Here is a 26,420-nt window from a genome sequence, read left to right on the forward strand (position 1 = left end):
AAGCAGTACAATTTACAAGGAAAATTTAATGCTAACGTGATCTAAGATTTGTGCCATGAATTTCTTCTTCTTCTTCTTCTTCTTCTTTTTTTTTGTTTGGCGATTTTCAGTTTAAGCTGTAATATTTATGAAGTGGGAAAACAAACTAGGAGGGTTAATGCTTGAGGGTGGAAGCAGCTTTGCTTACACCTAACTTAATGGAACAGCAAAGCTTAATGCTTTTTATTTGTTGTTTGTTTAATGCTATGCTTGCATTTGAGTTTAAGTTTTGGATCAACCTACAAGTCGAACCTACGTGCCTGTCTACACTCTTAACCCAAAACCTTATTGCCACTACGCAATTTAAAGCATCCTAATGTTTGCATTTGAAGTTTTGAATGTCAAAAGCATATGCCCAAACGTTTACCGGCCTAAACGCAATTAAGACGTGCTAATTACTCTACTCAGGTACTTTGCCTCTGGAAGAGGACAAGATTTCTGCCTTCTTATCCAACATTATTAGTAAGCTATAACCCACTTTGTGTTTTGGGTCAACTCTTAATCTGCTTTAAGCAATTATCCAAGGGATTGGCTTTAAAACAAAGGTAATGCCACCAAATATGTTCATCCCTTTAGTCCAATGCTTTTGGCTGCCCATCATTCCAATGCTCTCCAAGAAACTCTTTCTGGGAATACGGTCAAGAAAGAAATATTAGTATATCAATGTCACCACTTTCAAATAATTACATATGTACATTTACAAGAACAATAATCATTCAGAAAGACAATTCTGTTTTTATTCGTATGTATATACACTGGAAATATCACACAAAATTTATCCCCACAACCATCTACAACACCTGGCAAGGAGAAAACTAGGAAAAGAGTAACAAAAACTGAAATGTGAAACCCACAGTCCCAACCATTTCTTTTGGATATTGAACGCTTGAAATGTGAACCCACAGTCCGACCCCTCTTATCTGGTTTCATCCGTGTCATGCATTCGACAGGTTTCTTTCATACTTATTTGTTCAGCAATGGAAACCTCAATGCAAGAGAGATGGAATAATGTACACGTACAGCTTTTCTCTTTCCCTGATGATTTGGGTTTTCAAAAGCCATCAATTAACAAGAAGCGCGGAAAAAGAAGATATATGTTGGTGATGCCAAACGAGTACCTGAAATCAAAGGCACTGAGCTCACCAAGTCAACCGAGTTCATGGAATGCTGTCTTTTCTTAACTGTTCTGAAAGAACACAAACAGTTTTGCGCTTGCATTGCTGACAAATTTCTTGGAATACAAACAGTTTTTAACTGTTCTGAAAAGTCAGCTCCCTTTGGGCTCGGATAAGTTTCATCTTCATGTCCCATGTCGGTAATCATTGAGCTGAACCAGCTTTACAGAGCCATCTCCACCACATGAAAGAAAACCATGTGACACAACTTGAATATCAGTAACAGCAGCCTGTGACGTTTAAACAAAATATTGCATTAGTGCAAATTCAAATAGTGCATACAACAAAAGTCTTTTAACATCAATAAATACAAAATTTTCAGACTGAGGAACATGAAGAAATTCAATGTGAATGTCTCAAACATGGATATAATCACTATAGTTACCCGCACAACACCCCCGAAACCACGAGAGCTTGGTTGCAAAAAGGTGTGCCTTTCATGCAATTTTGACCAATGATAAACCAACTTGGCTGCTTTGGCATCCCAAAGTTTAACATCTCCATCTTTGCTTCCCGTTAAGAACAAACTGGTATTTGGGATGGTTGATATTTTGGTGATACTACCTTCACTCAGACAGTTTGATAAAATAAAGATTAGATCAAAATTATATCATAGACAAGTGGCACCAACCGAGGTGACAGAAGGAAAAGCATGTACCTAAGTGAGCCTTTGGTATGTACCAAAGCATCCCACTGTGATTCTGGTCCTGTAATTGATTACTAGCTCCTGTCCTCATGTCAGCACTGGAAGATCTGTTGATGCTTGTTTCAACACTATCATGGTGCCTGTGCCTTTTAGTCCTTCCAGTAGCTATGTACCGAAAGTCATGAAGTCCAACATCACCATTTTTACCACCAGTAACTATTAGGGGAGAAATAGAACCACTTCCTATGTCATTGTCAAATACGGCAATGGAGCGGGCACCACCTACACAGTGAAGCAAAAGACTGTAACCACAGTAGATTGAAATTATCAAGTAAATGCAGAAATCATAAGGTAGTATACCAATCATGACTGAACAATCAAATATAATCACATTTAATGCATAATAGTAAACTCAACATTCTACAAAAAGAACACAGTGAACTGTTCACTTGATGCTGTAAGAATGCAACACATTTCCACTATAAGTTACCATGCTAAGTTGTCAAATTCTGATTTAACGTCAAACCAGAACTCTAGCTACTCTGCTTATGGATGTGAAATGTACGCAACTAACCTTCGTACAATGTGACACTTCCTATGTAAGGAATTTGATGGAACTAACCTTCGTATGAAAGTTGGGAGAAAGGAAGGGGAGTGGGACGGGAAGAAAGGGGGGAACTAACCTTCATGACAAATAATGGATGCCCGAGAGGTTGCAGGCGGTGCCAATGTATCCCATATAACCACATTAACACCATTGGAGCTACATCCAGCAGCAGCAATGATTGATCCACTTGAAGTAACGTAAGTGACATCCCTGCAACAAAGAATAGCTAATCAGAGGCCCACAGAATAACAAACACATTATAATATCTTAATAACAAAAAAATTTCCAATCTGAGTCTACAAAGTTATCTTCAACAATAGACAGAAAGCGGTGCTCTCAGGGTAACAAAAAAGCAAGTTTAGAAAATATGAACTGAGGACCGAGCAAAACCACACAGGGCAGCAGACAGTGAATAACTTAATCATATCTCACAAATGTAGGTTTCAGTTCTGGAATGTTAAAGTCAAGAAAGGACTGTCAATGCCTCTTTAAGCATTTAAAAACAGAATACATACGATGCATGGTTATTAAAACAGAGAGATGATTCTGTTGGACGGATATTGCTCCTGCCTCCCACCTCCAGCTGCCATGCGCAAACTGTTCCATCTAATGCAGCAGTAGCAAATCTGTGTCCACAATGGTCAAACTGCAAAGCTGATATTGAGGCAAGAGCATAAGGTGGAGGAACATTTGCAGCAGGCAGCACTCCATAAGTTGCTGTTGCTTTGTCCTTACCATACTGCACTTATTACATTATACATTAGCTACATGCCTTTCAAATAAACAAGACATAATAATAAAGATTCATGGATTGCATTTTATAGAATGACTAATATGTTGTGTTTTCATGTCTAGCAAAGTTAAAGACACTTCAGGTGCCTGCTGTAGGTACATCACTCCTGTCTCCATAACTTCATTACTAGTGCATTCATTGACACTCTTAAACATAAAAGAAAAATGATTATTGTACTGGAATTTTACCTTCAAAAATGGAAAAATCTAAAATAACTCATTTTCCTCTCCAATTAGACTACAATAATTTTCTAAGAGAAGAAACTCAAGACAAATCTAATACAAGTCCAATGAAAAAATTCTGAATATTGTATGCATAATACTCTTAGAACAATCATAATTTTTGCTGTCAAAGTTTCATACCTCCCATAAGTAAATGTGTGTATTGATAGAACCAACAAGGAAGACAGGCCTTGAGGGGTGACTTGAGATAGCCCTCGTACTTATGTTTTCTACAGTTGCTGGCGGATCAACAAACTCCTCAAAGTCTCCTTGCACCTCCCAGCCTAAGCCAGAGGCACCAATACCAGCATAACCTGGAATCCCAAATGCTCCACCACCTGTCAGGTCTCTCCCTGGTCTAGCTAAAGAACCCACACCGATGGTTGCTCCACCCAACCCCAGTTGAGCTCCTTTATTGTTACCAAGACCAAGACCAGGAGATACACAGGTTGGAACTGGGGTTGATTCACAACCAGCCCAACCATTGTGAGGCCAATCAGCACCTGACCAGATATAATCTGATTGGTCTATATCACGCATACCATCATCCCAGTTAAAGAAAATTATGCCCTGAATCAGATAGAATTAAATGATTAAGTACTGTTCACATGAACACATGCAAATAATGTATATAAACTCATCAGGACATTAGAGGAGCAAAAACTGTCTTTAAACATTAATCAACATCACAATGATGTGACAGAATGGTTGCTTCAAGACTTCACCATTGAAGCATAAATCAAACTTCTAGGTCCAGCCCTACACAATTGATCAGAGATGGTGCTTCTAAGTGGCTAGTATTGTTATTTAAAGCAGATGTTGGTCTACAAGCAAGAAGCAACTCATGACGAAAAAAGGTAAAATTTTAACAGTTGAGGTTTTCCAAAGCAGCATTAACCTGCTGGGAGCACAATGAAAAATTGTCTAGTTCCAAACCATTTCCCTTTCCTTCATTGAGTCAATCTATATCAGCAGTTCAACCCAATTCAACCATTTCGATCTATGTAATCTAAATGGGTATATGTTACATATAACTGCAACAAAAAATAGCAAAACATGGCTGTCACACACTTCGCTAAATGGCTAACAACTTAAATCTGTACCTTGTACTTGTATCCCCCAATAAATATCTTGAAATGCACAGATGATGGATAGGAAATCTATAAGAAACTAATTTTCAAGAGAAAAGAACCACACCTACTGCTTAGTTATTCAAGAGAAAAAAGGGGGACCGGAACGTAGTTACTAACCTTCCGGCTGCTAGCAAGGGCAGCCTGCCTTTGATCAATGGAGTTGACACACAATGCCTGAGGAAAATACAAATATTTAGTTATCACAAAAAACTTACAAGTTCAGGAGATGATCTGCAAACCCATTCAATCTGCAATAAGGTAAAAGAAATTAGAGGTAGTACCTCTAAAAGCTCTCCATTTCTCTTGTATATTTCTTTAGGGTTTTGGAAAGGTGCGACCTCCTTTTCCATGATTGCGTCTTTCTGTGAGGAACTAGGAAAAGTATGTCCATTCCGAAACTGACTCCTAGAAGGTGATCCAGCTTCACCACCAGAAGAACTATTGCTTATTCTGCCTTCATGATTATGGAACTTATGACTTTCATGCTCCCCTTTAATGTCTTTGTATACTTCACCCCATCCTTTGGAAGGCATAAAACGAAAATAACTTGACCAATTTATTTTCTCATGTGCAAAACTTTCTGATATCAGAGTAGGATCAGCACAGATATTCCATAAGACATAAGAAGCAGAAAGTTGATTTGTGCTGTTTGTTATATCTTCACCAACAAAACCCTGACCCAGATGCTGATGTAGAGCCCTAGAAGACAATTTAGATTCCTCCAACCATACAAGAGTAGGAGGGTGAAATCCATTATCTATTTTCTGCTGCAAGAACAACACAAGTTGTTTCACAGTGTAAGAAGAAATATGTTCAAGTGCAATTTTCAGCAACTTGGCCAATATCCATGACAACGACCTAATCTTTTCTCTTATGCTCTTGGTATCTGATTCAAAATCCACTGAACCAGGGGCACAATAAGAAAGTTTACCATAGGAAAAACCAGAAGGACAAGTGTCATCAAGAAAAATGGCTATTGAATCTAGTTTGAGTTTCATGAATCTGGACATGTGTTGCCACAGAAAAGCCCCTATAATATGCCACCTCTCATCTTCTGGAATTGAATGCAATAGCTGTTGAACTTTTTTGTCTTCAGCACATCTAGCAACCTCAAGGCCACCTATTATATCATCGGTCAATGTATTCCGAGTCGCTGTATCTGAAACCTGGTGAGACACTTTCTTCAGAATCGACATATCAACTTCATATGGAGTATGCCCATTAGTATATGAAACTAAGAGGGGTTGCATCATCAGAACTAAACCTTCTGAATTTTTCTGAAGCCAAGCAGAAGCAAAATGTGCATAATATTCATAAAACTCAAGAAGAGTAAGAAGTTTCGAGGTGTCGGCCTCTTTGTAGTTGGCAGAGAAAATCCTCATAGCAGCTTTTAAATTCCATAATGATTGTATGACCCCTTGAAAGTAACATCCCCAGGCATATAGCCAGTTGGATCTAACTTCATGGGATGCACCATTTTCCATATAACATGATTTTGAGGCAGACCAGGTTATGCTGCAGGCAGCAATAAAATGTGAAAACAAAAAGGAGATATCCTCAGTCACCTTCAAAAGTGGCTTGTGCAAAAGGGGATACCAGAGGGAACTGTCAATTATATGATTCTCATACTGGCTGCACTCATGAGAATACCCATGTAGTATATCATATCCAAGGAACCAGAACCCATTATTGCACAATGAGACAAAAATCTGAAAAAGGAGAAAAAATTAAACAAATCATGTATAAACACTGGTCAAATAAGAAAAACACACATAAACAGAGTGTAGAACTGCATACCATATCAATTACGCAGGAAGAAACCAATGAGAACTTCTGCTCAAACTGTGCAAGTGCTGTGCACAACTTACGCTGAAAATTTTCAAGTAATTTATCATACTGATTCTCATAATCCTCAGAACATGTATTCACTCCAACAGATCCAACAGAGGTTCTAGGCCAACTAGGGTGCTCCCTTATCAACTTTGAGATATATTGGAGAGCCAAATCTAATTTAGCATAGGACTCAAGATGCAAAGCAACATCACCCAATAGCCAGTTAGAGGAATCATCAATGGATGGTTTCCAAATTCCCAGTGAAATTTTAGAAGATGCAATATCTGATACATTCTCTCGATCTGTACCCCCAAGGATACTCAGAGACAATGAAAGAGACTCCAAGGCTTCAAGCTTAAAAAGAGAAACAAGGGTAAAATATCAATTATATTCTCATCAAGTGATTAGTAACATGCTCACAAACAAGTAAGAAAATTGAAGAAACAATTAAAAACCCTACTTTTCATTGGGTATTGTCAACTTACTTATCCCAACAAAGAAACACATGCAACAAAATAAACTTACCGGAAGCCCACATCTGTTTAAGGAAGTAGCACTCATTAAAGATGCCCATCTAGCAAGAACTCTAGCATTCTGGTCCCCTACAGCATTCCTCATGCTAGCGTTGTTTGCTAATGTGAGGCAATACAGTCCTACACTGGGGTCCATGAAAGCAACATGACAGGATGAAAGAGTGGATGCGTCGATAGCAGAACCCACTTGTAAACCAACCATGATCAGAAAAGATTGAAGATAATTCCCCAATTCCCACTGCAAGCCAAGAGAGTTATTAGAAAACCAGTGATGTAACATCCCTCATCAGTCTCACCAAAAATCTGTCCCTCAATAGCTTCACTCTAAAGAACCCAATAGAAAGTTTATTCCTTCCTTCCTGGCACCATAGCCATTCAACTAATAGTAGTTAAGATCAGCTAGGAGGGGTATTTTCTTTTGCAGTCTTCTTCCTTTTTCTTTTTACTTTAAAATTCTTTTTCTATACTCTGATTCGGGTTTTTAAGTTAGCAAGCAGTGATTTTGAATTAGCATTTGTTGGAAGATTATGGTTCAGTTCTGAAATAGTTAATTTCTTTGCTTGTCGAAAAAAAAAAAAAAACCAAGAGTCATTAGAAGTCATGGCATGTTAAAAGTTGACACGTAAAACACAGAGTATAAAGCATTATCCAAGATATCTTTGCAAGAAAAATGTGAAAGTTAAGTTCATTTCTAAGCACCTCCAGAAGGCTTGCAAGCCAATAGTCACTTCTCTCAATTGCGGATGGAAGTATCGTCTTTGTAATCAAGTGACGCTCTAATGGTCCACCTCGCCCCTCAACAAGTCTACAAATTATTAGTGCTAGCTGCTCATCCCCAAGGTTCTTTGCACAAACAGTGACAGCAGAAGAAGTATCGCCTCCAAGCAGAAAAAAAGCAATAGCCAATTCTAGTTGATGTCTCCCCATCAAGACATAAGCATTTTTCAAAGCTGCTGCCTTATTTTTCTCCTCCTGTGACAATAACAAAAGTGGATACAAAACGAAATACGTGCAATTGAGAAAATTAATCAGCGAATAAACATTCCAACAAACTAAATCAAGAAATCAACAGCCTACAGTTACACAATACCTGAAAATTGCGTGAAAGAAATCCAACCAATGGTTTATCCTTCTCATCCTTGCTGATTTTAAATAGACCAGCCAAAACTTGAAGTCTATTTAGTGCAACATACAACAGTGTACAATCCTTGGGATCTCTCTTCTTAAGATATTGTGATCTAGCCAACTTCTCCATCTAGAATAGATGAACAATGTCAGAAACAATTAACGTACATCTTTTTTTTCACCAGGGCGGGGGGGGCAGGGGGAGAGAGCAAAAGAGTTGCCAATACTATGTAATCATCAGAAGAAACACTGCTCACTGGAATTAAACCAAATGCAAACAGAGAAGTTCCGCTGCACGTTGCAATAAAAAACCTATGCAACCCAAAAAGTTGTTAACCAGATTCAACAATGAATCAATCAACCACAAACTTTAGCTCATTAAACCAACCCAAACAAAACTTAGACTTAATTTAGGGATGGACACCTAAATTAAGTCAATATCTGACCCAGTTTCACAGTTGCACAAAGTCCATGGATCAGGGGGCAGTCCATCACTCAAATGAAACACGAACTTTCTTCACTTTCCAATTATGCATTACTGAAACCCCAACATGTAAAAGAGCCAACAAGAGAGTATAACTAACTCAGCCTTGTCAATAGCATTTTTTAAATTTCTCTATGTCGCACTTTTAAGCACCTAACTGGTGACAAATATGAGGTCATGGAAAAATAAACAAAATTCACCTTACATTTATGTGAAATGCTGTTATTTGAAAGGAAAAAAAAAAACCCTGCAATACTATTAAATATAAAGGACAGAGAAGGCCAATTCAAAATTAACCCCACCTTTAACCTGTTACTTACACTCAGCCTCCTCCCAATGGGAATTTTATGGCAAGACTAGCCACTCACCTAGCTTGGGACTTTTACATGGATCACAGTGCGATAAACATCTTAAACTGTTAAAATTGGCATACGATCTCGCAATTAAGTTCAGAGATCAGATTCTACTAGCAAATCACCATTGGAGTACCTTCAAGGAAGACCACATAGAGTGTCTCCATGACAGGATCCTCACTTGAAGTGTTCTTCTTCCTTCCTCCCCCGGCCCTTCTTTTTTAAAAGTTCACTATTAAGTTGAATGTACATGGTGCCATAATAAAGCATAATTGATAAATGGTTTCAGATAGTATTTAGATAAATTGAACAAGTTCTACTCCAGCAGAATAAAAGAATTAAATCCTGGTTTGCCATAGAGATGACATGTATCTTAATAATTAGAACCTCAGACAATTACCCTTGTGCGCAGTTGCGTTGCATTAGTAAACCAAAATCCAACACCCAATGTCCGCATTTCCTGCCAAGATGGTTCATTAGGTAGTAAAGAACCAAACAAAGTTTCCTGGCAATCAGAGTGGAATGCCCACACCATAAGCCCAGAATCAACAACCAACTCTTCCAAAGACGCTGATCTACCAAAACTTTGAGAAAAAAGCAGCTGCTGAAACCTTAATGTGACCCAAAACCTGCAGAAATATAAAGAAGAACCAGTATAGGAGACGAATTTCAAGAGAAAAAAAGAATGTGGTGTTGAAAGCACAATAAAACAATAAATATGAAGCCTCTAGCCAGTAAAACAACCACAAATTTTCATAGGCAACAAATAAAGTTCAAGTACGGCACTATTAGTTAATATCATCAGATGGAGGTGCCAGAGGTAAAAGGAAGATTATTGGGGCCATCTATGTATGATTCTTGCTATAATAGGTCACAAGTCTCCATCTCAATTCTCTTTCAAATATTTGATTTTTAACTAATTCCCACCTCACAACAAATTGATTCATCCACAACTCTGTGCAAACCCATAAATCTGGGCTACTAATGGCTAAAAGGCACTTTTCTCCAAACTCAAAAGAAAAAAAGAAGAATTCGATTTAATTGGTCGTGAATACAATGGCAGAGTTTTCTGAACTGGGAAAACTTTCTTTTATGAAACATTCTTCATTACAAGTTCACTTAGCATCTCATTTGTTTACCAGATTCTTTGACTTCTTATTTGATGCATCTTTATGAGTGTTGGCTTGCATGTATATCTCTTATAATTGGTCCATACTTAAAGTGATATTTAACAAACTTGTTTTCCTTAACCCCTTTGAAGATAATAGAACTTGTCATGTTTTACAATGGACCCTAAATCGACCTCTATCTGCCCTGTGAGTGTGCCTTTGATGCCTAGTTCTTCCAATGATCCTAGGACCATGTACATTGATAACACCCCTTGTCTTCGCCTTCCTAGCCACACATAAGAATCCAATTTAAAAAACAAACATTTTTTCTCTTTTGTGGGCAATAAGCAAAATATTGAACCTATCTGGTTCCACAAGCACACTCATTTACCAATATGGAGGAAAATATAAAATTATTAGATAAGGTACATCTCCTATAAGATTTCTGAGAATCATACATTAACATAACAAAGATCAAGCAGTACCTTCGACCCGGTTCATCAAGATTTTTATAAACAGAAGCAGACTGAGGATTACTAACTTCATTTAGAAGATCTATAATTGCAAGAATTTGCATCTTCTCTGCTGCGCTTATCGCTGACAACTCATGCAACTTGTTAATAGGCCCAAGGAAGTCCCTAAGTCCAGATTTTGATGAAGACAAGCTTAACATGTTGCTGGACGAATCAGGTGCCAAATTGTAAGCAAATTGCGTCAAGCCACTTTGAAATTGTAAAGATGATGCCATTGAAGTAGCATTCCCGTTCCATTGGAATGCATTCTCAGTTGAACTGTTGGAGAGAATCCCTTCAATGTAATTGGACAAAGGTATCTGTGGAACAATATCGCTACACTTTGGATGGTGATCTATCTTCTCAGAAATATAACTAGAATTAAGATATTCAACCAGATGCCTCACAGAGATGTATGCACGTTTCCAATTGCCTAAACACATTGAAGATGATATGCTTAAAGTAACCTGACATTAGCAGCCTGAACAACACAATTTATAAAAGCCTACTCAAAGAACAGCATCGCAAAATTCATAGAAACAGGAGAACTTGAAGTATATAACAACAACAGTCCACATATTCCATATATATTTGTCATTGTAGATGGTCTTAGCTAAAACTAATGCACAGGTTGCCATTTCCCTTGAAGAATGCAATCTAATCCCATGTTTAGCAAACTCTGACTAGACTTTGAACTCTCTCAATAAATAAATGCGGTCAAAAGTCCCAAAATATCATGCAATAGACAGCAGGTATGCACAGAATGCAATGAAATGGAAGAGAAGCAGAGAAGAAGTTCAGTTCAGCCAGATAAACAATCTGGAAAAAGAGTTTAAATATAAAATTAAAAAAAAAACAATATCATTATTGTTATCTTTCGAACAGTAAAAATTTTAAAAGTAACTCAAACCAGCAGTACAATTTCTGTTTCAAACGTCAACTTAGACAAACAAAATTCAAGTGGCTCTGAGAATTAGCATCTCATGCTAGGCAACATGAAAGAATGATCAGCTAAATATAAGCAGTCTTTCTCCCAGACTAGCCAAGTCATAGTGAGGTCAAAGAAAACAAAACAAGTACCAGCTATATGGGCTGCCTGATTACTTCACGGCAGTGAAACATTTGAGATCTTTATAAGGGTATTCTAGATATCTGATGGGAGGAGAGAAAAATGGCATAGATGCGCATGAGTAATTGGATTCTATAGAAATGCATTCCAGATCAATTAAATGTCATAGCAGTGGCAAATATTAGCCAATATCTCTCTTACCTTCTTAGTCAAGTGAAAAGTAACCCCAGATTAACATTAAGAAACAAGGTCAACAGGAAAGCACTACACAGTTCCAACAATGAAACAGTAGCAATAATCATGGACAATAAATAATGCGTCTTCCTCTTCATCTAAGCATCAAAGATGAGAATTTCAAACAAGCTTTACCATTATTATGTCAAACTAGCGGACTTAGAAACTGAGGGAAAATATATCACTTGTATCAACAACAACAACAAAAAAGATGTACTATTACCTGAATATATATTTGCAAAGAGTGCCTCCGGGTGATAAACAGGTAAAACTCCTGCTAACGTCTCCACTATGTCTAGCATGCTCCAAAAACCAAGTAAGATCTTTGACTTCTGTTTCAGTTGAGCCCTTCCAACTGAAAATGTGCTGGATAGGTGATCATCTTTTGTAGTAATCTTCCCAAGAAGACCAGAATTGCATCCTCCATTCCCTTTCTCAACTAATTTTTCTTTGTAATTAACGGCATTACGATCATTAAATGTTTCAGAAAGGGTTCCCTCATTCATACCAATTTCAGAATCAAGAAGACTTTCTGTGGTAAAATTTGGATTGGATTCAGTCTGATGTTTCTTATCTAAAAGAAACAGCCATGGACTTAAAAGACTCAAGTAACAAGCATGGACAACCACACCTGTGGTCCTGGGCCCCCACAAGAAATCATGAATAGCAGGAAAGGTATGACTGATCCCAATGCAGAACCAGATTTGCATTCCCAGAGGCTTTTTAGAGTTTAACAAAGCCTGACCACCACACCGCTTCTGAGCATATACCTGTATTTCATTGTGCATGCAAACTGCAAGTAATAACTGACCATTTCCTAGGTTTAACCAATTTAAAGCAACAACATCTTCATTAAGGGACAATGTGTCTTCTAACATAAAAGTCCCCGAGTCTGCTAGGCGTATAGAGTCCCATATACGAAGATTGCTGACAGCATTTGACTGGCAATCTGAGCCAATGGTTGCAATCTTCCTACCACAATTGGTCAAACATATAGCACTGACAGGACCTTGATGAGCAGTAAACATACCCACTAACTCCCATGGTGTGTGAGAAATTGATGGTTCATAGGGGTTAAATCTCCACAATTTTAAACCACCATCAGAGCAGCCTGTAGCCATAACATATGCCGGACTTTTACAACTAAATGGATCATTATCAAAAGGTGACATCTGCTGCATAGGTGTCAAACCACTAGGGCAGATCACAGCAGAACTTGTGACCTGATCATGAAGATGAGGTTCAGGCAACTGAGCTGAGGAAGGAATAACATGAACACAATATTTTGTGCCAGAAATCATATTTTCAAATTTCCTTGCACTGCATTCAACAAGATTCTTATCATCAAAATTACATTCAGAGTAGCTCCCCGTTAGAGCATAAGCATGAATTTTTATTTCCCAGGAAAGTGCCTGAAATTCTTTCATCCATATGCCCAAAAGCAAAAATCCATCACACATAGAAGTTTTATTACAAGACAAAGACAATGGTACTGAATAGATGTTGGTTGGACCATCCTTGTACGGATCATGACCTGTAAAAGGTATAGTGCATATGTAGTGACATACTACATCATCTTCTCCACCTTGAAAAATCTTTACCGCAAAGCAGTCAATTCCTCCAACATGTCCCATAAGAAGAACCCGATCTTCACCCAACACTAAAGGTGCCCATCTCAAGCTTGTATATTTAGAACATTTATCCTGACTTACATATTTTCCACAAATTTTCCATGTGGGAATCAATGTTGGAAGGTCATGGATGCTGTTGGAATTGGTAGAAAGAGACCAAAACAGAAGCAGGCCATTAGAATCCAAGGAAACAGCCAATTCAACTTCACAGACATAGGGATGTATAGCAACTTGTAAGATTTTACCGGTATGACCATCTATATCTAAAATCCCACCTACTGAACATGATAACAAATTCTCTAGCCTGGATTCATTAGGAGATGCATCCTTCATATGATTTGACATTTTGGTATATAACATGGACCAGGCCATAGATTGAAAAGGAAATAAATGAATCAAAGAGCACACAGTGGGAGGTCCAGACAAACATGTTCTCATGATAACAACCTTTTTAAGAACTAATTGCTGTTTTAATGTTGAAATTCCATTTCTGTGAAGATGTTCAACTTCAAAGTCCTGAAGCTTATGTCTTTTCCACAATGTAACTCGGGGGAACCTCATTGAAGTCATGTCATCAAGGCAATGGATTGCCCAGAAAGTGACCAATTTTCCAGGACCAAACCCTATTAACCACTCACACCTACCAACTTCACGTTTATCTCCTTCTGTACAAACGTATTTCTTAGTTTCTTCACTGGTTTTAACTAGACCACCAATTTCTGTTGCCCATTTCAAAAATATATCCACTCCTAGAGTTCCACGCAATGCACAATCTATCTCAATTACAGCAGCAACATAAAAGGACCGTATTGTAGTTTTGTGATCATAAGTGCCATCCTTGCCTGCTTTTTTAACTCTACCATCATCTACCTCACTCCATAACCTCACAGTTCCATCTAAACAGCATGTTAACAATATATGTCTCCGCAAATGTTTTGCATCTCTTGACAATTGTTTCCCTCCTGATGGCCTCCACTGAATCATCGAAACAGGTTGAGGATGACATAACATGGCTTTTGCGAATTCAGAGTTTCCATCACTGTAAAATACCAAAACAGACTTGCTTGGCTCATTGATCACTCCTCCTTCAATTTGTAAAGCCTTTGAATAAGATGCAGCCGCTGAAGGGCCTTCTGTGGACCAGGAGGCAGAAACCAGATTTTGAGGCTGATCTGCTTTGAATTTCCAAGCTATTTCCCAGGATTTGCTCTTCCTTTTCCATAAAATAACTTCTAATCCACCGGCTAATATCCCATCCCCGGAGGCCGTCCATTCAACTGCCTCAACTTTTGTACATTGTAGAAGAACTGCATTCTGGCTCCAACAAAAAGAACCTGAATCAGTAAAACAGGAAATTCCAATTTAAGATATACAAGCCATTAAAATTTAAAAATAAATATAAAAAACCCTAACTTTGTTATTCAGATGCACGAAAATTCATTAACCCAACAAGCAGAACTCAAATTTTCAAACTTTAACAGTAACTCGCAAGTAATTTTCAAAATGTGAACTCCAAAATCCGAACATACTTTTGCAATTCGACGTCTCCAAGTCGTGAGAGAATAAGAAAATGCAATTCCCCGAGGCTGCCGCGAGCTCGCCGGCCGAAGGCGTGACCGGAGACCAACAAACGGCGTTGACAGGGGAAGAAGCGTCGGAAGAGAGCTCGAAGACTTGGCGGAAAATTGGGCCCAGAAGCGTCTGCTCGGGGGAGAGAGGGGAAGGGAAATGAGAGATCACGAGGAGAGAGGAGGATCCGTAGGCTATCCATGAGTAACCGGCGAAGTCCGGTAACCAATCAATGGAGGATTCAGATCGGTTCGGTGCGGCCGGGATGAGTTCGGATCTATGGAGGGAAAGCGGGAGGTGGTCGGTGGGATCCAACTCGGAATCGGAGGTTGCGTTTCGAGAAGTGGGAGTTGGCCCTGCCATGTCGTTGCGACTTGCGACACTGAAGAAGACGACAAAGCGGAGAGAAAGAACTATATATATACAGTTTCTCTTGTTCTTTTTTGATGGAAAAGTGAAATTAGCAGGTGGTGAAATCTGAGATGGTAAAACTTTTTTGGACTGTAAAATTACCGCACGAGATGTGTAATTTTTATGTTTTAGGTTCTTTCGTTGTGAAGTAAAATATTTTTTAAAAAATATTTTGATGATTTATATTTTTTTGAAAGATAAAAAATTTATTATTGTAAAATATTAATCTTTAAATTATTTAATACTATTAAATATTAAAAAAATTTTTTTAATAAAATCAATCAATATAATTAAAATTTTTATTTATAAATTAAATAAATTTTATTAATAATTATAATAAAAAAATATTTTAATGATTTGTCACTTAATAAATATACATTTATGAATATAAATTTTGGATGTTATGTTAAAAAAATATGAGATTAAAAATTTTTCAAAAATTAGAGTTTATTTTATAAATATATGCTTAAATATTTTAAAAAATATTATTATTTATTATGTCAATTTTTATTTTTTAATTTTGATCCGAAACTAGTGAGAATCAAATAACATTATTGTTTGTAATCAAATCATATTTATAATTTTTACATCTAATTAACTTCATCGGTGGTGGAAAATATTTTTCACAAAATCATTCAAATAATAGTAAAATGTTTTCGATAATTTATTAAAATAATAAAAAGTATTAAAATTTTTTTAAAAATATTTTACACAAAAAAATATTTAATTTTTCCTTAAATTTTCCTTTAAAATATTAAACAGATTTTTTAAATTAAGAGAGAATTACATTTTTCTATATGGGATTGTGACATGCCCTTGGTAACTGGTCATCCAATTACTGAAAGTGACCCAAAGCCATCTAATCTTGGGTTGGGTTGGGTTGGGTTAGGCATTGGTGGTGAGCCGATAACTTCTTTCAACATAAATCAACATCAAGCTATGTGGTTCCCACGACAAGGGCAAGTCAGGAAAAACTTGGCATGCGGCGTTCATAGAATCATCCCAAGGAAGAGAGATTATCAGCTTATCACGTTTTTCTTTTTCAGTACATCTACTTTTTTTTTTTCCTTTTTCATCTTTTTCCTTGATTAGTACAAGGTAATTTTCTACGGTATTGTTTAACATTTGATTCATCTTTGATCAAGTTGAACTACACTTTTCTTCTTGTATTTGGAGTATTAAAATGGAATTCTGCCTTGAAAACATTTCATCTTACATAGCAAAATAAACAAGTCTTATGGAAAGCTGTTGTACCAGTAGATGGTAAGAACTAAGAAGTTATTCTCAAATTGAATTTCTGTATATATATATATATATATATTTCCTTGAAAATTCTACAGTTTATAAGCTGGGGCAAAGACACATTGCCCCAGTTTTTCCATGTCCTAATCTGGATCTACCAACATTTTTAACGGGGTTTTTCCCTTAAAAGATCCAGTCACATTCTACAGGGAATTTGGCCGGATCATAGGCCATGGAATCATCATAATCCAAAGAGAAACTGCCGCCATCAATGGGAGAGAGAAGATCAATATGATTAACATTCAGAAGAATGCCCAACAACTGATCTTTTTGCTGCTGCAACTCCAACACTAGAGCTTTTGTTGATTCAAGCTGCATGGTAAGTTCTTGCACCATCTTTTGCAGTTGGAAAATTGCTCCAGTGCTACCATAAACGGGGTCTCTGATCCTTGCTGTTGCTTCATAGACAAGCGCTTTTGCAGCATCCTCCCTGTTTGTTTCCTCCACCATCTGATACCATAATGGCATAACCATACCTTAGATTTACAAATAAAGAAGACAAGGTAGAGAAATACCCTAGAAAACTTTCTGTCTCAGTGCAATTCATCACAACCAAATAAAGAATAGACTAATATTGTGTGATCAGTGCAAGGATTTAGAGCACAACCAAGATAATAGAAATTAAAGGAGGATGCAGGATTTTGACAAAAGAAATGAAAGCAGCAAAGATCTGGCATGCCATAATTTCTAGTTTCTTTGTACATGCAACTTATTAATACCAACCTGAATCATTTTGATAACATTGCTAGCACCAAAAACCTTATGCACCCCGGCGAACTTCTCAATCTCATCACAGGGAAAATATGGGGCAAGAATGCACTTGCCGTCACATCTCCTGCGTAGCATCTTACAAGCAGCGCAGGGTTGATGGGTCCTGGCCCTTGCCAGAGCTTCTAAACCCATTTTTGAGTACTCACTAAATGTTCCGTAACCAGAGCCTATATAAGGAGAAGGGAAGTGATAGGATTCGTATGAAGTCAAGAAGGGCGATAGGCACAGCTTGTTTGTTCTAGGGCCTCAATTTCAAATGTTAGTGCTGGGAAGTTGGGGAGGCGGCCACTCGCTGACAGGATTACGATTATGGCACCGTTGAAAAATGTGAAACCTCACTGTTAGGACAGTGGACCTAACAACATTGTCATTGTTGGGTTTTTCACCCAAAAAAAAAAATCTATATAGTTTGTCACTGTAGTAGTCACTGTCTGACAGACTCTCTCCTTAGTATCGTTGCAAGCTAGCTATCATATGACACACCTTGCTTCTGTTAAACATTGTTGAGCTCTAGTGTTTTCTTTTTTCCCTTTAAAGCACTGGTTGGACTGGTATCTCTTCCCTGTCCTTAGCCCCTTGGAGCCTCCCACAAATATTGAATTAATCTAGTTACTTCCATTCTGTTGACGTTAAAGAAAAATATGTACTTTGCTAGTTGGACTAAAGGCACAAGAAAAGTCAAACCGTGCTGTTTTTTTTTTTCACATTTTCTCACAACTGTTATCATTGTTAATGCAGAAAATGGCACCCAAATTTGATTTCTATAGCTTCATTAGGATTCAAACCCACGTGTTTTCACCTCTTCTGTCTATCGGTGCTTTGAGATACAATTAGACTTCAAGCTCCATACTTCCTTGGTTTTAGAAATTAAAGATTCTCATCTGTTCAGCAGCTTTGGCATCATCTGTATCAGTCCAAGTACGGATATCTAACACTTTGGTGTCACCTGGCTTGTTTATTTGACCAGTTGACGAGTAGTTTTTCATCCTAGGTAAAGGCAAATACGCAAAAGTAGAAGAGTTGAATCGGTCGAGTGATAGAATATTCATTTAGTGCCCATTGGCTGTTAAATGTTAGTGGCCTCGTGTGGCTACTGGTTAGTTAGGTTATAACATTTCATGGGCGAATGACGTAAGTGTTACGGATCTCATATCATTCAGAGATGAGATGTATTTTAATATATAAATATAAATTTTTTTTTATCACTTATCAAGTATATTTTTTAAATTAAAAATATGAACTAATAACATATGATATTAGAGTACATTCAAATTTTCATTTATATGAAATCCTATGAAAAATATAAGGTCACTAAAATGTTTCCATTATATGATTTGCTTTAAAATCTAAACAAATAAACAAGGTATGACCAATTTTAGGTTACCTTGAAATCTAGAAGAATCTTGAAGAATAAATGAGGTGTGAGTTTTCTGAATATATTTTAGAAGAATAAATAAGGAATGACTTATTTTAAGTTTATCTTGAAATCCAAAAGAGTAAACAAGTTGTGAGTTTTTTAAATATAATCTAAAAGAATAAACAAGGTATGACCTATGGTAAATTTACCTCAAAATCCAAAAAAGTAAACAAATTATGAGTTTCCTAAATATATTATAAGTCTATTTAGTAGTTGATTCTACAGATAGTTGATTTTACAAGTACCTAACAAAACTGAATAAAGGATAGTTTCGAATGAAGATGACAAATGGTATATTTATTTTAATAGTAACAATGAGAGTCATTGTTTTCATTTTTGTTATGATTGAAGTTCAATTTTAAAAAATGTCTATTATTGTCACTTAAAATTTTACTACATAAATATACGTATCGAATAAATAGAATATAAGCAAGCAGAGTATCGATCCAACAAAGAATTGATCTAAAGTTTACTAAATAGTAAAATTATAACAATTTAATTTTATCTAAATAATCAATATCGAATAATTAAATTAACTAACTAAAAATACTTAATCAAAATTTAAACTAAAAAAAATCAAAACAATAATAACTTGAGTAAATATCAAATCAAATAAGTTTAAGATTACAATATCTCTCACACTTCATTTAAATCTTACCTCTTTTCCTTAACTTATTTCAATGGATTGAATTGCTAACTTAGAATCTTAAATTATTTATAAAGATCTCCCGACTTATCTTATAAAAATATCTATTTTAACTAAAACACTATATCCCAATGTGAATTAAAATTAAAATAAATTCATTAAGTTTAGGCTCTAATCTTGGTACATATGGCTTATAGGTATATCCTTATCTTATACGAAATCAATTAATATGATCATATGTTATCTCAATTTTAGTCTATACTAAACTCTCTTTCCCAAGTTTGTTTAAATTCTTAAATCAATTTAATTGGTGACCAAGCAATTAAAAACAGTAAGAACAAATTGGAATAAACAATTCAAATCCTATTGAAGATAAGTAAGAAAGAGATTAAAAATTTAGATTACATATGAGTTTAATTACAATCTTAAAAAAAAAATTAGCTACTCATGATCGTAAAGATAGATAACATTATAATAATTTCAACTATTAAGTGTAATAAGAAAAATAAAAATCAAGTAAGAAAACAAAACAAAACAAATAGCTACTGTCTTGCTTTCCAAGTTTCAACCTCAATTTCTAGCTTCTTGAGTTTCTAAAGTTGTTTCTCAAAAGTTTTCTACTCTAATGTTCTTAAAAATTTCCTATTTATACTAATAAATTTAACCTATAATTTCTTAAGTTGATCTATGATTTGATTGGGTTTAAAAGTGTAATGAGATACTTAAAAAAATCAATTATCAGTTTTTAAAAATTTTCATTCATGACCTGGTACATCTAGCTATTTTTCGATGCGATTTTTTCTATCTTTAAGATAGAACTGGGTAAAGTGATCTCCATAAAAATTGCAGCTCTGTCTTTTAGCTTTTCAATAATATAAGAATCACATCATTTGAAGTCATGTAATGCAAGTTATGGCCAAAATATTAAAAAATATATAAATAGACTTTTGGGTATTTGAATATTTTACTTTTCAAAATTAAACTTAATTCTTTTAGTTCTTACAAAAAATATGAAAACTAATAAATAATAAATAAATTAAAAAATAACATCAAATTAAAGTAACTCACTTAAAAATAAATTAATTATAAAAATAATTAAAAATAAATAAATTATAATTGAAAATTGAGAACTTAACTAATATTTAATAATAAAATTGAATTAAAATAATTTTATAAAATAAAATTATCAATTATATTTTAAATAGTTAAAAAATTTTAAATTTAATTTTTTATTTAATAAAATCTGAATATTCAATTTACTTTAATAAAACTCTCTCTATTTATCAAACATGTCTTTGGATCAATCATCATATATTTTTTTAGTCCACGAACTGAGAGGCAAATCTAGTGCAGAGGCCATTAGAGCGTGACGACCTTTCCGCACATTTGTCTGATCTCGGAATTTTCCTTGTTACGCAGAAACAGCTCCTTTGCAAAAGGTGGAAGTGGGATAAGGCTGCAAACTCGGTGATTTAACACTTTCGTGCACTCCAACTTTTTATCATGTTAGGATAAATAAGCTAATTTAACTCTAAACAACTAGCTTAAATATTTAAATTTGATGATTCTTTGTCGTGAATGACAATAGAAATTTGATAATTGTCAAGAAATAAAATCTTGACGGTGGCATGTTTGTTGAAGGGTCCAAATAACATGATTGAAACGGAAAGCATTTAAGCATTTCCATTGGTCGAAAACAACAAATTATATATGAAATGTCAACCCAATCCAAATCAAAAATCAACTGGGATCATATGTCTCAAGAGCGTGACGGCTCCACTAAGTTGAGAGCCTTCATATTTTAGATGATTTTCTAATGTTATATTCTTTAGTCAAGATCTAAAACCGAAAGTGGCCCACCTCTTTGCACTCTCCTTCTTGGTTTTATAGGAGTTGGTATCAAGAAGATTTTCAAGTGATTTTCCTTTTCTGTTCCGTGTCCTTCCTGCTTCTTTCAGCAGCGCAGCTAGCCTTTTCTTTTCATCTTCAACTTCAGGATTTGCCGTTCCAAGCTTTTCTTCTCTCATCTTAAGGATGTACTCCAGTATCTCAATTGCATCTTCCACCCTGCGTATAACAGAAGTTCTTGTTCAGTACAGCATGCCAGTAGAGAACAATGCGGGTCACAGATTCGAAAAAACCAAAATAGAGGTGGGCGGATGCAGTTCATCTATATTTGAAAAGATAAATATATATGTCAAGAACGTCCATTCCTTTTTTGCTGTGGGACACAAATAAGCAAATTGTAAATTGATATAAATGTTTCAGATAAAACAAGACTACGAACATAGTCCTTAAGAACCTCAAACCATTGATAGCATAAATAGGTCTTAGTGATCAACCTTATCATCAACCTTTCTAGACTAGATAATTGACCTGCATCTAGAAGAAATTTTGACAAGACAGAGAGTTGCCCTTGTGGGTAAATTAAGATGTGCTGTTATCTAATTTGAGAGGGTTATTGTCATTAACTATAAATGCTTTCTTAGACAATCTGCCTATTCAAAAACATCTCAATGCATCCACAGCTTGAGAATAGTTACAGATAGCTCTCAAGGAACCAGAGTAAGTTAACACAAATTACAGGGATCACATGGTTAACGTACGGACGGAAGAATGCTTACCTTCCCATGGCATCATAGGTGGCAGCGAGGTTGCTATAAACTCCAAGAGTCTCTAAGTGACATGGGCCGCACTCCTGTTCTAATATCTTTCTTGCCTCTTCAAATAATTCGATGGCCTCGTCTATTCTATACAGTTGAACACTCGCTAGTCCCATCTGGTTCAATAAAATTCCAAAGAAAGCTGATTTACTCTCCCCACTACCACGGAGCTTTGCCACAGCACTCGCAAAAGAGCTTCGAGCTTCCCCATACCTGCCAACCATGTAGAACATCACACCCATCTGTGCCTCTATTCCGGCAATGGTGCTGCGGTTGCCTGGGGTGTCCTCCAGTAACCTCATTGCCTTCTGAAGGAGTTTCAGAGCCTCTTCAGGCTCATCCAAAGCTTCGTAGATGGCTGATACTTCAGTCAATCCACTGGCAATCTCCTCTGATGTAGTTCCAGGGATAGGTTTTGCGTATATCCTCAAGGCATTCTCACAATAGGATTTGGATTCCCTTAGCTTGCCTGTCTTATAGTAAAGATCAGCAAGACGAATAAAGACTGATGCCACGGAAGGGTGACTTTCGCCTTTTGTGGATTTAAATACCGTAAGTGCCTTCTGGTAGGCAAAGATTGCCTCGTCAAATCTACAAAGGGACAAATAAATGTTGCCAATGCTAACATCAATAGCAGCCACCTCAGTTTCTTGACCATTAGCAATCATTGACATGCTAGCGAGGACAAGGTGCTCGAGGGCAGATTCATAGTCTCCCTTCGCCTCACACACAAGAGCCATAAGCCTGCGGTCAGCTGCTTCTTCAAGAGATGCTGGTGCACTGTGCTCCCTGTGGATTTCAAGGGTCTTCTTGCAGAGATTCTCTGCCTCGTCAAATTGCATCGCTTGAACATGGGCCTCAGCTAAATACCTGCCATTATCAGTCAGTTGAGTGTGCAGCTATGCCACTTAATTTTAGCACCATATTCAATAACGAGTCTGATGACACAAAGTGTTTACACCTATAGGTGCAAAACAAGAACGACACGCTTTTACCTTTTTTATGACATAATACTTTAAAGAAATTCTAAATTATTTTAAAAATTTTAAATAAATTTTTATTTTTTATTATATTTAAGTAAATATTTTTATTTTTATTTTAAATTAAATAAAATTTTATAATTAATAATTGACTAATTATTATTAATCAAATAACTATTTATTGTTTTATCTCATATGATACTAATGTAATATATTGACATGCGTAATAAATAATGGCGTAATATGTTTATGTGATGTGATGATTGATTATGTAACATTTTTATCATTTACATCAATTTTACATAAATATAAAATAATAAATAATATTTTAATTAACGATATTTACTCAATCATTAGTTCTTAATCATTAATTATTATAATTTATTTAATTTAAAATAAAAATATAAAATTTGATTGAATATAAAAAAGATATATTTAAATTTTTTTAAATAATTATATACTTTTAAAGTATTATGTAATTTTTTATTCCTTTTTTTTTTACCGTGGCTATTTAATTTCAAAGTTTGAAATTATATCAACTAATAATAAACTAATCACAACACATTATATCTAAGTTCCAAACGATAATCAAATAAAAACAATTTATTAGAAAAAACAGAAGGTAGTCTGCTGTCCAGTGCGTGCGTATTAAACTTGCCACAAGAGTGCACAGCAAATCTTCATCGCGAAAACCGAAGCAACGGTTCATACCAACCCCTTCAATCTTTTAACGACACGTTGGGCCACAAGCCTCAACGCCGTTGCAAACAAGGGGCACTGTAACACTACCACGAGCACACCAACTAAACGGTAACATGAATAAATCAACAAATAACGGAAGGTTAGTTACCTGCAAGTCTCAGCAACTCTCGGATCCGAATCGCCAAGAGCTTCAATCTGGATCCTCAACCCTGACTCATAGCACTTAATGGACTGGTCCAATTGACCCATCATTGAATACGTGTCCCCTAACTGCATATACCCAGAAAACTTTGCTAGCGCTCGATCCTGCTCGCTTCCAAGAGCCGGTACCTCAATGGACCGCTCCAAAACCGGAAGCGCTTCCTCAAACCTCCCCAAGCTACTATAAATCGCCGCTAGAACGTGCAAGCTCATAGCCAGCTCTAAACCCGGACCTGAGCATCTCTCGAACGATTTCGAGGCCCGGATGGCGTAATCCAAGGCCTTATTCGGGTTATCACCGGAAGCGACGGTGTCTCGGGCGAGCTTGAGGAGAAACGGACCCAGATCCGGGTTGTCGAGAGAGGACTCATCAATGTGGGTTTTATCTGGGGTTCTTTTTGTTGGCTTGGATCGTGAAACCGACGGTGACGGGGATGGGGCTCGCTTGGAGCCGCCGCCATTTTCAGTTCCTGCTAGGAGAGTCCTCAAGGACGTCGCATTGGGTGGAGTTTTAACGGAAACTAGACCAGGCATCGGCTAAGATTTTCTTTCCGCAGTTGGGAAATTGTTGGTTTATAAAAAAACCAGCATATAAAATATTTAAATAGAAAGAAAAAGCGAAGGAGTGAATGATCAATGGTGGTGATGATAGCGACGGTGGTGGTGGTGGAGGGTTGCTTGGAGGAAACGTCTCATGATCAAAGAATTTGGGTACTTTAATTTAATAAAGAGCTTTAGAAAGAAAAAAGGAACGAAGAGAGATACGAAATCCATTCAGCAAGAGAGGCAGGTGCACTTGGTGCAGTGGCTTTCATGGGTGTGAAGAGTCTTCCTTTTTACTTAATTTGTAGAGGGTGGGTTTCGCTTTCATTTCCTCGCTACCGCTCCTTTGCTTGTTGCTTTTCTAGTGTTTTCCTAGTTTGGCTGAGAGTAGGAAGGTGCCGCCTGGTTGGTGTGCGACAAAAGTCACCCATTATTTCCTGTCAAATTGTCAGTTTTGCCATCACCTGCCTTTCTTTTCTTTCACCTAGTTTTACTGTTCTTTGTTTTTTTGTTTTTTGTCTTCAATTTTGTTCATTGCAAAAACCCGTTGGAATATATTACTAATATGAGTTTGTTTAGGAGGAAGAGTGTTTTAATTTTTAAAATCCACCAATTCAAAATGATAAAATATATAATTGTATTGTTTGATAAGTATTTTTTATAACTTATTGAAATTTATAAGATAAAAAATAATTATAAAAAAGAATAATGATATTAGAGATAAAAAATTAAAAAAAATGGAGAAAGCGTGTAACATGAGTATTATTAGATTTGTAAAAATGTATATATATATATTACTAATAATATGAAAAAGGGCAATAAATATATTTGAAAAGTAAATTTTTGTAATTAGAGTTAAACAAATAAAAGTTGCATAAAAGAAGGAAACCTATTCAATATAGTAGAATTTGAAACTGAGAAGTTGAGTCTTTCAAAATTTTTCATCCAAATTTTAAGAATTTCGAAAATTTCAACTTTTATTTTGCCAAACAAAATAGTTTAACTTGTAAAATTTTACTCATGGAGAGCTAGTTAATTAAAGAAGTAATGTGTTGGTATATTGCGTTACTTTAATCCTTGTATATAGCTTAGAAAATTTCAAATTTGATTAAAAAAGTTGAGATGTACTCAATTGCTCCATTTAGTAAATGTGTGAGCTTAATTAATTGGAACATTTTGAGTTGTCAAATTGATTACAATTGAATTGTCTTTTCTTTTGATTGGTTACATTATATTAAGACTAATGATTAAAAATTCAGATCAAAGATTGGACTGATGGTTTTGTCAGATTTCAGTTTAATTGATCTAACAGGTCAATTAAATTTTTTACTTTATTTAAAAAAAATAAAAAATTATTAACATTAAATGTATATTTCAGATGATAAAAATATCAAAAGAAGTTTTTTTATTAAATGTTGGAATTTTAATTAACATTCAAAAGATTAATGGTTCAAATCATGTCCTTTACAAAAAAAAAAGTTTTAAAAAATAAAAATTTTAACAAAAACTGATTTAATTCATTTAAAAACCTAATCAAATTGGTTGAACCAAAAAATTGATCAATTTTAATTTATTATGATATCTTTAATCAAATCGCACAAGTCATCGATTCAATTAATTTAATTTATTTTTTCAAAACCGACTGAAATCAACAAATGATTTGATTAAAGAACTTTTCTATATAGTTAAAGCTTTTCTTTTTGTTTTGTTGAGGTAAT

At 35.7% G+C, this 26,420-nt stretch overlaps 3 protein-coding genes across 6 annotated transcripts; all 3 read right to left on the reverse strand.

Moving 5' to 3' along the window:
• Window positions 1-672: 672 nt before the first annotated feature.
• LOC110414505 (transducin family protein / WD-40 repeat family protein) lies at window positions 673-15,448 on the reverse strand. 4 transcript variants are annotated; one of them, XR_002445035.1, is made up of 17 exons: window positions 15,027-15,448; window positions 12,090-14,831; window positions 10,537-10,996; window positions 9,343-9,571; window positions 8,071-8,235; window positions 7,680-7,952; window positions 6,973-7,218; window positions 6,412-6,801; window positions 4,896-6,323; window positions 4,732-4,788; window positions 3,623-4,051; window positions 2,983-3,206; window positions 2,544-2,677; window positions 1,873-2,142; window positions 1,600-1,778; window positions 1,183-1,444; window positions 673-1,074 (listed from the first exon to the last, which is right to left on the reverse strand). XR_002445035.1 is itself a non-coding variant. In XM_021425732.1 (16 exons), exons 1-16 carry the CDS (start codon window positions 15,427-15,429, stop codon window positions 1,340-1,342), a joined length of 7,734 nt encoding a protein of 2,577 aa, XP_021281407.1. In that variant the 5' UTR covers window positions 15,430-15,448; the 3' UTR covers window positions 673-1,339. The 4 variants fall into 4 exon arrangements, 1 of the variants encoding a protein (XP_021281407.1); XR_002445034.1 differs by having other exon boundaries at window positions 1,158-1,444; XR_002445036.1 differs by having other exon boundaries at window positions 1,158-1,444; window positions 12,090-14,811; window positions 15,027-15,158.
• A 1,250-nt stretch (window positions 15,449-16,698) lies between these two features.
• LOC110413910 (LOB domain-containing protein 11-like) lies at window positions 16,699-17,747 on the reverse strand. The gene is made up of 2 exons (XM_021424936.2): window positions 17,503-17,747; window positions 16,699-17,229 (listed from the first exon to the last, which is right to left on the reverse strand). Exons 1-2 carry the CDS (start codon window positions 17,680-17,682, stop codon window positions 16,903-16,905), a joined length of 507 nt encoding a protein of 168 aa, XP_021280611.1. The 5' UTR covers window positions 17,683-17,747; the 3' UTR covers window positions 16,699-16,902.
• A 3,420-nt stretch (window positions 17,748-21,167) lies between these two features.
• On the reverse strand, window positions 21,168-25,089 carry LOC110413909 (protein KINESIN LIGHT CHAIN-RELATED 1-like). Its single transcript, XM_021424935.2, has 3 exons — window positions 24,107-25,089; window positions 22,238-23,146; window positions 21,168-21,680 (listed from the first exon to the last, which is right to left on the reverse strand). The coding sequence occupies exons 1-3, from the start codon at window positions 24,691-24,693 to the stop codon at window positions 21,446-21,448; spliced, it is 1,731 nt and encodes a 576-aa protein (XP_021280610.1). The 5' UTR covers window positions 24,694-25,089; the 3' UTR covers window positions 21,168-21,445.
• Window positions 25,090-26,420: the final 1,331 nt, after the last annotated feature.

Source organism: Theobroma umbraticum, unplaced genomic scaffold, assembly GCF_002168275.2.
Source record: "Theobroma umbraticum cultivar Fairchild unplaced genomic scaffold, ASM216827v3 scaffold_4.1, whole genome shotgun sequence".
In the NCBI taxonomy this organism is placed as follows: domain Eukaryota; kingdom Viridiplantae; phylum Streptophyta; class Magnoliopsida; order Malvales; family Malvaceae; genus Theobroma; species Theobroma umbraticum.